The sequence below is a fragment of the Gigantopelta aegis genome, chromosome 4 (assembly GCF_016097555.1).
Source record: "Gigantopelta aegis isolate Gae_Host chromosome 4, Gae_host_genome, whole genome shotgun sequence".
In the NCBI taxonomy this organism is placed as follows: domain Eukaryota; kingdom Metazoa; phylum Mollusca; class Gastropoda; order Neomphalida; family Peltospiridae; genus Gigantopelta; species Gigantopelta aegis.
The window spans coordinates 64,118,033-64,132,086 of record NC_054702.1 but is presented as its reverse complement, the minus strand read 5'-3'; the positions used below and the strand labels follow the sequence as shown (position 1 = coordinate 64,132,086).

At 33.1% G+C, this 14,054-nt stretch overlaps 1 protein-coding gene across 1 annotated transcript in view; it reads left to right on the top strand.

Annotated features, from left to right (window-relative positions):
• The window catches only part of LOC121370918 (cleft lip and palate transmembrane protein 1 homolog), a 29,262-nt gene that overhangs the window by 5,424 nt on the left and 9,784 nt on the right, over positions 1-14,054 (top strand). Inside the window, exons 2-12 of the mRNA XM_041496453.1 lie at positions 1,972-2,154; positions 2,732-2,890; positions 4,067-4,184; positions 5,871-5,956; positions 6,343-6,460; positions 7,317-7,419; positions 8,012-8,153; positions 8,581-8,674; positions 9,763-9,953; positions 12,527-12,622; positions 13,480-13,615. Of these exons, the coding sequence (XP_041352387.1) occupies positions 1,972-2,154; positions 2,732-2,890; positions 4,067-4,184; positions 5,871-5,956; positions 6,343-6,460; positions 7,317-7,419; positions 8,012-8,153; positions 8,581-8,674; positions 9,763-9,953; positions 12,527-12,622; positions 13,480-13,615 (1,426 nt within the window). The remainder of the gene's footprint in view (positions 1-1,971; positions 2,155-2,731; positions 2,891-4,066; positions 4,185-5,870; positions 5,957-6,342; positions 6,461-7,316; positions 7,420-8,011; positions 8,154-8,580; positions 8,675-9,762; positions 9,954-12,526; positions 12,623-13,479; positions 13,616-14,054) is intronic.

The window sequence follows — 14,054 nt, the reverse complement described above, 5'->3', positions numbered from 1 at the left end:
TCTATGTTGACATCGTTCGCAGTGACGACTGGATGAAAACATTCCAACATAATGTAAGTTCGGAAAACCTCAGGCTCGTAAACAAACTCTTTCTGCAAAACATAGTGTAGCAGAATGTGACGAGTTGTTCCGATTGTAATTAAATGGAAAGTAGACGGACATTGTCGAGGTGTTCCGATTGAACCTACGAATACATTTATGTGGTTGAGGTTTTCCGAATACATAAACAAACCGGCCAAACATTCCGGGTGGTTTTAAACTGTTCAATAGACTGGTTGTCCTATATGGGTTTGGTTGCACAGATACTAATAGGAACCAGTGGAAAACAATAAATAAAAAATAACATTCCGATCTCTTACAAACATTAGTTATTTGCATTTTGATACATACGGTTGTGATACGGTTTTGACTTGCCCAACGCTATTTTGACTCACCATGGGCAATCGGGCGATTTTAGGCCTATGTTTTACAAGTTGTTTTTAAAAAACGTTTTAATAACATGAGGGATTTAATTCAGTTGGTAGTGCACACCTGAGATGCCTGGGTCGTAGTTCATGAACCACCTCCTCAGTGGGGTTTTCCCATCCCAACTATCCTAATCATGTTGTTGTACATAATAATTAAACAAGACAAGTTGATTTCTACACGTTTAGCCACACGTTCATCAAACCATCTAACACTGAACAGGTATCTATAATTGTGTGCATCAAATTATCTGAATAGTACATGTTGTAATAAAAAAAAATCAAATTGTCTGCATCAGTGTATGTAATAATTATATTTCTATAGCACTACTTCTGAAACTTTTTAATAAATTATAACTCCATTCCTGAAAGGGAAAAGAAGTCAGGACTACACTAATGAACCAAACAACGTAAAATTAGAAGAAAAGATTATTGGTTCATTTTTACAACATAGGTCTCTGCATTTACATGTACCAGTTACTTCATAAATTAATAATGCTTGGTTTTCACTCGCTTTAGCATTTTGATGAGTGCAATTTTCACTTGCCTAAGCATTTTGAGGTGTGCAAGTTTTCACTCGCCTTTGTTTTTCAAAAGCCAAGGACTGCGTTGGGCGACCATCGATTTTAGGGTTGGGCGAATATGGTGCCAGTTAAAAAAAGAAACACATTGAAACTGAATTGAATGTGACAAAACACACTGCGTCTGAATACACAGAACATGAAACAAGAACAGATCGGATCTAACGTCTTGACACCAAGACCTACATAATGCAATAACCGTCCAAAGATTTCTATAATAAACAATAAGTACTCTTTTATGCTTTGTAATATGATGATAAAAAAAAAGTACATCGTATATTTTGGTAAAATGTTTGTTTTGATTTTTTCACAGATTTATTTTGCTCTCAATATTTATGTTATTAATAGCCTACTACTGTAGCATTTAAAATATCCAAATTAACACACACACTGTTACATTTTACTGAGGCAGAAAATATTAATTTTGAGACTATTGTCTGCTTTGCGTCAAAAGGGAACTGATAAATGTAAATTCATAATGAATAAAACTAAAATTCAAATAAAAACATTAATTTATTAAATTTCAAACCCATACCATCTCAAACTGAAAAATTTGAGGAAAAATAGTACTTTTAGTTCCATGGTTGTTTTAATTGTTTATACTTAATGCAAACATTCAAATTGTAAACATAGCTTTATTTTTATTAACAAATTTTTTTTGCTTTATAGTTAAAATAAGGAAATGTTAATTTATTTGGCTGTCTATTAGTATTAACCCCTGCAATTGCCTACAGCAATTGGCAATGCTGTCGAGATTGCCATGGAGTTTCTATTTCTCCTCAGTACTTTTTTGCCTTTGACTCTATTCTTCTTCTTTTTCAATGGTATGATTTGAGCCATGGACATTTTTTTAATTGCAGGTCTTACTCTATAGATTGTTATTCACTTTTTAAAAAACCCACATTTTGGACTGATTTTATTTTCAGGAAGTACCACCAGCTCAAGGAACAAATGTCTGGGGAATTATTAAGACTCTTGGAGTTCGAATGTTTTTCATTTACATCATCGCAAGTCTATTCCGAAGATCTCCACCAGCCAACCCGACACAAGATGGTGGTGGTGCTGCACAAATACCTTCCACGAACGTCTTTCATGCAAATATGAAAATGGTAATTTAAAAGTTTTGAAGTGTAACTTTATAAACTGTTTTATATTTATCTTAATTTGACTAATACTAAAATATATGCGATAAAAACAATTACGTTGTGTACACTGTAACATGTTGTGCTGTATGGTCAAGTATTTACCCACGGTAACATTTATTTTTAATTAACAGGCTTTTAAAATGCAAAGATTTGATAAAACCAATTGGTTTAACGTACACACTATATTTATTACATTTCATTTCAGCCAAAATAGTATCTTTTTCTCTCAAAACTGGCTATTGGTCCAATTATTAACTTAAAGTAAACAAATGTTTTTAAAATCTAGTTTTAGATCAGGAAGGTGTTTTTGTTTCTTTATATATACAGTGAAACTCCCATAAACTGGACACCCTCCGGAACAAGTAAAATGTCCAGTTTAAGAGGTATCCGGTATTGAGAGGTCTCTTCTGAACAGATATTTAAAAAGGGGCCGTGAAAAACGTCCAATTTTGAGGGAATTCCTGTTTACAGAAGGTCCGGGTTTGAGAGGTTTTGTTGTACATGTAATTCATCCATTCATTTGTTGTTTTTTATTTTTCAGGATATGTATGTTTATATTACGGAACAAGAAGAATTCACAGACTTCAAAAATGAACAGTCCCTGTTTTGGCAGAAGAAAGGACTGACGTATGGTGACTGGAATAGTGGCCCCAATGGAGATGGCTCGTTCACAAAGTTCGGTCAAATTCATGCATCAGAGGCTAGTATACTTTGAATAACAAACACTGACAGAGCTTCTATATTTTTTATAAAATCCACTAGCCATGGGATCGTTGATTTTAAAAATTTACTAGCCACGATTTATAATTCACTAGTCCTACTTTATTTTAAGTTAATAAATTTCACTAAATAATAGTAATAATCAGATATGTCATCTAAAGATGGAGATAGAGCTTAAAAACACTAACATTGGGGGTTGGGGTGGGGTCTGGATATTCATATTTACAAAATTGACTTAACTGCAACATTTAATCTCTTCTTTTTTTTCACTAGCCATCAGGCATGATAATAGTAATTATTTACTAGCCCAGCATTGAATATCACTAGCCATGGTTTAATGTATTAATAAAATCTTTTTAACTACTGTTTTTAGTTATTTTTTATGTTTACTGTTGGTGTAAAAAAAAATTGAAACAAAATTTTTAAATAAATGTATTGTAGGAGTTTAATTTGAATTATGATTGATGAAGAGTAAAATTATGGGCATCAGTTATTTACTTTTAAAAATAGGTATGTTTGTTTCTATCTCACCCTAAATGATGTAGTAATTTACTGACCCGAACATGAAAGGGACATTCCTGAGTTTGCTGCAATTTTTAAGATGTTATTGACTAAGAGAGACTTTTTAACAATTGTAATTACATATCAAATATATTTTTCTGCATAAATTTTTAGTGGCTGTATATTAAACGTGTTTCTGATCATTCTAATATGTGTACTATGTTAAATTTCATTTTATTTCCAAAAATATTGTTTTTTAGTACGTACGAAATTATTTGAAGACAAAATCCAGTTTGGGCTTCTTAGAAATATTGAGACGACCAGAAACACATTGAATATGCAAAGACTGATATTTTAAACAAGAAAATATATTTAACATATAAGTTTAATCGTAGAAATATTTTACTAGTCGGACACATCTTACAATGGAGCAAACTCAGGAATGTCCCTTGAATGGTTTAATTAAAAAAAAATTGCACTTTTTTACATGGTTATCGATAATAAAAAAAAATCAGTTTAAATTTGGTATTTGTTTTATTTTTTACAAACAGGATGTAACCTTGTTTCATTAAAAAACAGTTTTTTTTTTAAATTACTCATAGATGCTTTATCAATGAAATAACAAAAATTTTGTGTTTATTTTCTTTTTTTGTAGGCAGTGCAGAATAATGGATCACTGTACATTCATGTGTACTTTGTGAAATCGGGGAAAAGTCCTGATCCTGAAGACAAGGGGAAATACTCGCGGAAGACAACAACCTATCGCTCAAAACGTGAGTGTGTTTGAATGAAATAATTTTGTTAACAACCGAGTACTGTTGTAATAGCACATATACTGGATTACAATTTCAATTAAAATATCTTGTATTATCAAGCATTGAATTTGATTATGTAAGATTCTGCATCAGGTTTTCTGCCAGATTGTACAAACGGTAACATTATGTATCCAGAAATCTTGGAAATTAATGGATACATTTTCTGGAAAGATTATAGTAAGAGAACTGCTTTCTAAAATTTGTCAAACTACATGAAATGCAGCGTTCAATTTTAAAAGATTTTAAAGCCATAACCACCTAGTAGGGACACTTATGATCTGTATTGTTTTATGTAACATGCCCTCAAATGATTATCTCGCTGAAGGCCTAATCATGATATGATAAAGAAGGTACTGTCTTAATGTGCATGTTAGTAGTTTAAAATTATGGTGCAAATTAACATGCCAAGAGCATATTGATGTTTAATTATAATATTGTAGGAAAAGGCACTATCAGTGTTTCTAATATAAACTCTACTAATGAAATGCAGAAGCAAAGAAAACATACCTGTTTTGGGCTGATAATATGGGTCAATGTTTTGTTTAAGTGTGATTAAAAGTTCAGTGAAAATTTCTCAAATTGCCTATAACTCTTGAATTATATAGTGTATGACTTTTATTTTTGGCATGGCTGTTCACCAAGTGATAGTCTTTAAACTGGATATCCCAGCCCCATGAATGTGATGCCAGGACATGGTCACAACCATTTAAAAATTGGTTAAAGGTTTTTATCAACAAATTTAATGGATGGTTTTAATATTTGCCAGGCCCTAATCTAGAATTGAAAAAGTAGGAAAAGTTACTTCTCCCTTCCCAGAAGAAAAAGGAGAAGTTTACTAAAAATAGGCGAAGTGAACATTTATCGGTACATTTCATAACATTTCGTCAGTTTACGTATTCAGTGAGGAAAATTCAGAATTTTACACTGTATTCTAATCGTAATATTTTGATATAAAATACTACTTCCGATAATAAAATTTAAACAAAACAGTTGTATGTTTCATTAAAAATGTGATTTTATTAAGTAGTTGATAATGTGCCGTTATGTTAAAATGAATGTATTAATTAGTATTTTCTGGCATTACTGAAATGAATGTGGCCGAATTTTAACAACGCTTGACTGGACACATCAAACAGTGCGACATGCGTTTATGTAGTCTGACGCCAAAGTAAAAACACAGTCCGGCATATTGCGACACGGTGCCAAGTGAGCTATGACAATACACAAGTCGGGGTCTTGACATCTGTTGTGTGATTTCGTTTTTGAAATCGGACTACATCCAGAATATTATGACGATTTCGACTTCTCACTACTGCTAATATCTCGGTCACTTGAGCCGACTTTCGACAGAAAAAACACTCATTTCGCTGGCAAGATTAGAGCCTGATTTGGTATAGGTGTTCACCAGCATGATGGTGCAATATGACCCCATTGGAAGGTCAAGGTCATCTGTAACTTCATGTTTGGATCAGGTTTCTCTAATTGGTTTTAGGTTTAGTTTCCTTCTTTTAAAAAATTTTTTAGCACGTATATGGATTAATTTATGTTTTCACTATTCAGCTTACGACATGCAAGCCATTTGGCTTTGTAATTCTAGTTTTTAAAATGTAATACAAAACTTGCTTTATTTAATTTTAATTATAGGTTTGAATCGATACAAGAAAAGACATTTCCACAACACAGTAAACCTACTGACTGGCCAAACGGATGTCCATCCTGATCTTATCAAGGTTTGCTCCTCTTTTTTTTGGATATTCCTTAAATCCTTATGGTTTGACGCAAGCAAATGCTCCTGCTCGTGTTCTTGCGCAAAACATTTTTATCATGGGCATAAAACTGCTATTGCTAATTTATTATACTTTATAGTAAAATTTATACTTTATTATATTTGACACTGAGCAACTGCACTCTGTATAAGTGAAGAAGATCAGTGTATTGCTCAAATTGTAAGTATATTGTTCTTTAGTAATTGATTTCATAAAATAAGTTATTTCTTATCAACAAACTGTTTGTCAGCATTTCATTATTTTGACACCCAATAAGCGATGTATTTTTCGTGCTGGCAGGTCATTAAACATTCATTCATTATTTTGAAGATACTTTTTTTGTTTTTTAGAAAGAGAACTCTTCCTCATATGAGATCCTGTCCCACTGGCATCCCAATCTGACTTTGAATCTGCTGGACGATCATTCTCCGTGGATACAGGGCAGCATTCCTCAACCGCTGGACGAATGTATGTTCAATGAGAGATCTTTGTTATTTTTCATTTACCAATTGTTTTTGCCTTTGGTTTCCACATTTTATATACCACATGCAAATACAGGCTAAGAATTTGTGTTATTAAATATGATCCCCATGTGAATTCAAGATTATCTCACTGCTCATTTTTAGGTTTAGATCGTGTCATTTTGAGGTTTGATTCATATTATAATTAATAGAATTGCTGAAAGGTGTTAAGTGAATTGTGATTATGGTTCATTAGTGTCCTAATCTGTAATAATGATACACATGCCAGCTCATCTGTAACAAAACAAAATATAAAATAATACTGGATAGTTAACAATTTTTTTTTTCTTCTTAATTTAGTGTTTTATCAGTGACATGAGGTAGGGCTTCCTAGATTGATGTTGGGCTCAATATCTGCAAACATGTTTTCGTTATGTCACATTAATAGTCCCATCAAATGTGTGCATTACTGTTGTGTTTTCAAAATGAGGTCCTGCAATAGAAAACATTTGTGTAGTATGTCATGTGTTATGAGAGTTAAACTTTTAACTCTGCTTCTCATAAAGTATAAGTGCTAGGTCAGTTTAACTTCTTTAAAAAATTTGATAGAAAGAGAAGAGACAGTGAGTGGAAGAAAAGGGAATTAGAGATATTATAATTTCACATAATTCTTGTCCATAATGTTTGGTAGTAAGTCTGTATTTTTAGACAATTCAAGTATAATTTACACCTTGAAACATGATTTAACTTAAAAGTTTAGAAAATGTAATGTCATAAAAACAATCACTTGAGTAACCTTTTTGTTTTTTAATTATGACCTTGCAAATTCTTTCACCATATTATGCTTATTTTCATTCACTCAGATATTGAGTTTTTGCCCGGCCTTAACAAATACTACCCAGTGATCTTCTTCAATGAGTACTGGAACCTGAACACCGAGTTCACTCCAGTTAATGACACCACTAAGTAAGTACAATTGCATGCAGATAAATGTGAGTTAAATTAGGGAAGAACTATGTTGTATTTGACAAATGCAGACATTAATGCATGGCTTGAGTTGAATGACAGCACCAACAGCAATTGCTGTCGTTGAGATATAAATTGCCATTGATAGAAATTATCACCGACTGCACATTTGTGCCATCAGTAAAGCTCCTCAGTAGTGAAATGTATACACCTGGTGTATATTATCTGCTAGTGTTTAACATTTGCACATTTAAAATATGTCTTTGTACAGTAAAATTACCTTTCAATCATGTTTATTTGCAACAAATGATCTTTTTGAAATATTGCCATTGATCAAAATTGCTGTGTGAGACACATTCTTAAGTGTGAGCCCTGTAATGCCGTAGATTCAATTTTACCGTCAACATATATGTTTGCAATATATGTATTATTTTTAAAATAGTAAAATGATTTACACATTTATATAAAACATATTAAACGTCAGTTACTTTTTCTTTGTGCTAGAGTTAATTATATATACTTTACTTAGCATAATCATTGTTAAAAATTATTGTACATGAATAATCAGTTTTTTCATTGTTTAAATTTACAGAGTCTTAAACCTAACGTTGACGTATTCACCGATTTCATTATTCCGATGGCAACTATATGCTGCTCAGGGCATGCGGAACAAGTGGTACAGTTTCCTTGGCTCTGACATGGAAGAATCGGATGATGACCAAGATGCACTGAAGGTAAAGAATGATAATTGTTTTAAATTTTTTTTATTGCATTTTGTTTTTAACATGAATGTCAACATCCAAGTTAAAAGAAAAGGCCTAACAACAAGCCTCTAAGCATTAAAAAAAATTCGTAAACCTTTTATTCAGGTACCCCACTTCATTTTGAGTAACATTTTGTGACCATGTAAATGATGTTCTAAATGATATGTGAAAACATAAAATGGGTGACATAAAACTAGAGTTTCATGAACAACATGTGAATGAAACCATCAATCTGACAATTTTCTGAGGCCTGGAAAAGTGCTTGAGTTTGTAGAATTTGTGACTGGAATGGTCTTCCTGTTAAAATTTGCTGATTTGAAACATGTGATTTATCTGATATGAAGCATTAGACGTATCTGGGACTTATTTCATTTATATATATGTTTGTTTTTGACAGACTGCATTTCTGGAGACCAATCCTTACCTTTTGGCTCTGACCATTGTTGTGTCGATTGCTCACAGTATCTTTGAGTTCCTGGCATTCAAGAATGGTAAAGTCCTTTTGAATATTAATGTACTTAAACTATTTATTAATCAACAAACCTACTACTAGAATGATGGGTCAAGTAACAATAAACCAAACTTAGATGGCTTAAGGAGACCATTTTTTGTCTAAATGGGTCTTATTTTTAATCCATTGTTTTTGTACCAGAAAGCTTGTCTCTTTCTTTGTACCTACAAAATTATTTTGTTAAATAGTTGTTTGCTTGCCAAGTGGTTATAATAAAGATTGTACAAACAGAGATTTTAGTGTATCATTTCTATTCGGATGCATAATTTTTTCAATTCAGTCTTGATAACTTGTCATTCTCAATAAATCATTTGCTTTCCTTAACAGTTTTAATGTTTCACTGCTTAAATCTTGGGGAACATGATAAAATTTATTTTCATCCCAAAATACAAAAATGTTTGTAATCCATTGCTGATTACAGACAACAAAGTCAGGCTGTGAAGTTAGCCGGATTCTGTGCTGCAACAAATTCCAGAGTTTAGATCAGAAGTGTAAAATTAAGAAATTGGAATCTAAAAATATCTGTATTAAATATTTTTATGATTCCATTGGAAGTCTAAAAAAAATAATCCCAAAATTCAATGTTACGGCATACTGTCACGGATTTAAGGACCTTATTTCTCTAAAAATTGATAATAACTAAAAATTACATTAATTGTTGGAACCAAATCTAGCTATTGTATCACCGTAACTTAACCATGATGGAGTGAAATCCATGTCAACCCTCTCGGCAATTTTAGTTTTTGAACTATGGACCAATGCCATAATTTAATTATTTTTACAAAATGTCATTAATAAATGGAGTATGGTGGTTATGAAGATGGTTGAATAAAGTATGTTTAGGGACAGATCAAATTATTTTTGTTCAGGTAATACTTTGTTAAACCATTAAATAGGTCAGTGGTTTGTGACAATATGCCTTTATAATTTGTATATTTGTTGATAAATATTCTATTCTGAACGTCACGTTTTTCGAGTGTTGTTCTAATTAACTTTTATAAAAGTTAGCCATCTGTAACTGATTGTAGAGGACAAAGACTTATTTGCTATCTGCCCATTCATTGACAGATATTCAGTTCTGGAAGTCGCGCAAGTCTCTCGAGGGTCTGTCTGTGCGGTCGATTTTCTTCAATGTTTTCCAGTCGCTGATTGTCGTCCTGTATGTCCTCGACAACGAGACCAACACTGTTGTCAGGATCTCCGTCTTCATAGGACTGCTCATTGAAATATGGAAGATCAAGAAAGTTGTCGATGTTAAGGTACACACATAACTAAAATTGCTTTCATCTTGATGGATGAATCGTCGAACATTGAAATCCCATTAATTTTCAAGGTTTTTGTTTACTGTTGGCTGTATTTTTAATAACCACTAATAATTGAAATATGGAAGATCAAGATGGTTGTCGATGTTACAGTAAACATAACTCAAATTGCTTTCATTTTGATGGATAAAGCCTCGAACTTTAAAAACCCGTTAATCAAGGTTTTTTGTTTACTATTGGCAGTATTTTTAATAACCACTAATCATTGAAATATAGACGGTCAAGAAAGTTGTCGATGTAACGAACTTTGAAAGAACATTGAGATCCTGTTAATATTCAAGGTGGTTTTTTTTTAAAACTATTGGCAGTATTTTTAAAACCTAAATGTAGAATAAATTATCTCATTTTTGGCAGGTAAACATCAAGTGCTTCTATTTAAGCAATATCTTAATTATACACTAAAGAAATCTTTATGTGTCATAGTACCATTGTGTATTTATCATAAGAAATGAGGCTTGAAGAGTTACTGACATTAAATTATTTACCCATGAGTGTAAACATCCCTATCAATCAATTATTTTATGACTTTTTCCAGGAACGATAATAGAATTTTTTTTTCACAAACATTAAAAAGCTTTTTATTATTCATTATAATAAAGTAATTATTATCTGAGGAAAGACAATACTACAGAATTTGGTTTTTGTTAATCATTGTTGAAACACAGGATTATAAAACTGACTTCAATTTCATCTTCACAAAAATCCTAAAAACTTATTTTAAAATCTGTAGGATATAAAATTTCATATTATATTTATGCACCAAGTGAAATGGTTTTCCGGAGGAACATAAAAAATACACAATGCCAGAAAGGTAATATCATATTTAGTATCTGTTAATCGTGTTGTAAACAATATGGCCTAGTAATTCCAATGTGTAAATATTTTGTTGTTAATGCTTGGATTAATCCATATGATACCATGTGACTTTAAAAAACACTGGCATTCATTAATCCATGAACCTAACTTTTGCACTACTTTCAGCAAGTAATAAAGAAGTAAACAATTGAAGAACGAGTTTGATTGTTATTTCAGAGTTTGACAAATCTGCTAGACCGACGCCCGTGGCTAGTGGTTTTTAAGTTCGGGCTAGTGAGAAACGCAAAACCACTAGCCCACAGGGCTATTAGTTTCCCACCCCCTCTCCTTATCACTCGATCATATTTTTAATTTTTTCTCTCTCGGCTAACATTTTGATTGATTTTGACTAATTTTGATTGGTTGATAAATTTGATTGTGACATTTGTCATCGAATAATATCAACAACACCATCAGTATATAATAATAATAATCCACTTGAACTAGGTCTGCAAACTGCAGTAACATGCTATCTCTACATCGTCACAGTTACAGCATGCATTGTTTACTTTTCTCTTTCAAGTTTCTGGCACAGGAAATAAGTCTAATGACATGCGTGTTTTGATTGGTTGGACACATCACATGGTAGTTAATCTCGCACATATGTTTTAGGCTAAAAACTTGGAAATCACCAATCTCGACGACAGGTTAATCTCAATCAAATAAACCCCAGTCATGCTTTGAATTTCAGTGTTTGTTTTCTAATTTAACACTTCGCTTACATATGGTTATCGGCAACCAGGAAAACAATTTACTTTAATGGTAACCGCACATGAAATGACTCGACTTGGCCTATTACGTGTAGCGGTTTGGATAATGCGTCACAGCTGCCGATACAAGATAATACCTTTTTTGTTCATCGATTAACAACGGATTAGATGTCGCGGTTATATTCTTTTGATATCGGCCTCACACGGGATGATGCCCTGTATTTGAGCAATTGGCATCACCGTTTCTGGCGACATAAATAGTAGGCCCTAAATGTTTAACCCACTACCAAATACACTGAACCATCTATTACTGTGTGTCACACTGTCGTACCCTCATTTAAATTTAATTATTTTGATAGTGGGTTTAGATACCAATCATGAGCTCAATTTTTTTTCTCCGGGGGGAGGGCAAAAGCGAAAACGGGACAATGACGATGGATCACACTTGACAAAAGACCAAACGTACATTAAGTGTTTGTTTTATTTTACTGTTATACTCGTAAATGTGTAACCTTACAAAAATTTGATAAAAATCCAGTTATAATTGATTAAGAATTTGGTCTAGTGCTTTATCTTGGTGGGCTAGTGGTTTTCACAAACCCACTAGCCCTGTGGCTAGTGACTTTTCAAAATATTTGTCATACTCTGGTTATTTCATAGAATTTTATACTGATGTAATGTAATAGTTACACAATTGGTAATTTTTTGTGTTCATCAAGAAATGAACAAACTCCCATTGCTATGACTGGACCAATTGGATGATGTTATATTGTAATGAATGTAACAGCAAATTTAATTATTAAGAATTAAACATGATAATTTTTTACATTTATGGAAATAAAAACCACAGAACCGCTGTACATATTTGTTTGGTTTTGCTCTAATGCTCTTTGCCATTCATGTAAAATGAACATTGCTTTGAGACAAGGTGCATTTTCATTTCAGATTGACATGGAGAACAAGTGGTTTGGTATTTTACCCAGACTCAGAATTGAAGACAAATCCAGCTACACACAATCACAAACTAAGCAGTATGATTTGGTAAGTGTACACAATCACAAACTAGCAGTATGACTTGGTAAGTGAACGTAATCACAAACTAAGCAGTATGACTTGGTATATGTACGCAGTCACAAACATAGCAGTGTGACTTGGTAAGTGTACTTGGTAACTTGGTGTACGCAGTCACAAACATAGCAATATGACTTGGTAAGTGTACGCAGTCACAAACTAAGCATTATGTCTTGTTACATGTACGCAGTCACAAACTATGCAGTATAACTTGTTAAATGTACACAAAATAACAAAAATATGCGTTGTAACTGAGCAGGTGGGGTGAGATGTAGCCCAGTGGTAGAGTGCTCACTTGATGTGCAGTCGGTTTAGGATTGATCCTCAGTGGACCCATTGGTCTATTTATCATTACAACCAGTGCACTACGACTGGTATATCAAAGGCTGTGGTATGTACTAACACTGCTGTTCTGTCTTCGGGATGGTGCATATAAAAGATCCCTTACTACTAACGGGTTTCGTTCACCAGTACACTCAGAATGCTTGTTTAACAATACACTCAGTACATTTTAATTATGGTCATATGGCGTCGGACATACGGTTAAAAACTAGCAACATCTCACAGACAGGATAGTACATACTATGGCTTTTGTGGAACATTGGTTGGAACAAGAAATAGCCCAATTGGCCCACTAACTTGAATCAATCGTAGACTGATCACACATCAGGTGAGGGCGTTACCACTGGGCTACATTAAATTACTAAGTAAACCAGTATTCTCATTTCTTATTTCAGCTAACCTTCTCATGTGCATATCTATCTTGTTAGATATTTTGTTTATTTTTTACTGATATATTATTATTATGAACCATTATGTCGTTTTAGCTGGCGTTCAAATATCTGTCTTGGCTGCTGTTTCCCCTGCTGGTTTCTTACTCGGTGTATTCCCTGCTGTACAATGAACACAGAGGGTGGTACTCCTTCATCCTCAGCATGATGTATGGATTCCTTCTCACGTTTGGTATGTGCTGCTTTATTCTTCTCAGAGTCACAGTAATTGAGATCATTATTTGTTCTATATATACTACTCAAAAGAATTTAAGGGTCAAAAATTTATAACCAAATAAGTTTCAGAGTGTATTAGATTGATGATGTAAACTACACAATTTTTTTTATTTATTGTTCCATATTTACAAAAAAACACAAATAAACGTCACTGTATACAAGAAAGTCACATGACATGCTGTCAAAGTTGAAGGTTGTCAAACATGGATTTTACACATTAGAACATTCGTTTAATAGTGTGTGAATCCACCCCTGGCGCGAATACACTCGACACATCGTTGCCTCATGCTGTTGATCAGACGTCTGAAGAACTCTTGGGGAATGGCCTGCCACTCTGCCATAAGAAGTTGACCCAGATCATGAAGGTTGGCCGGAGGGGCATGGTTATCCCGAAC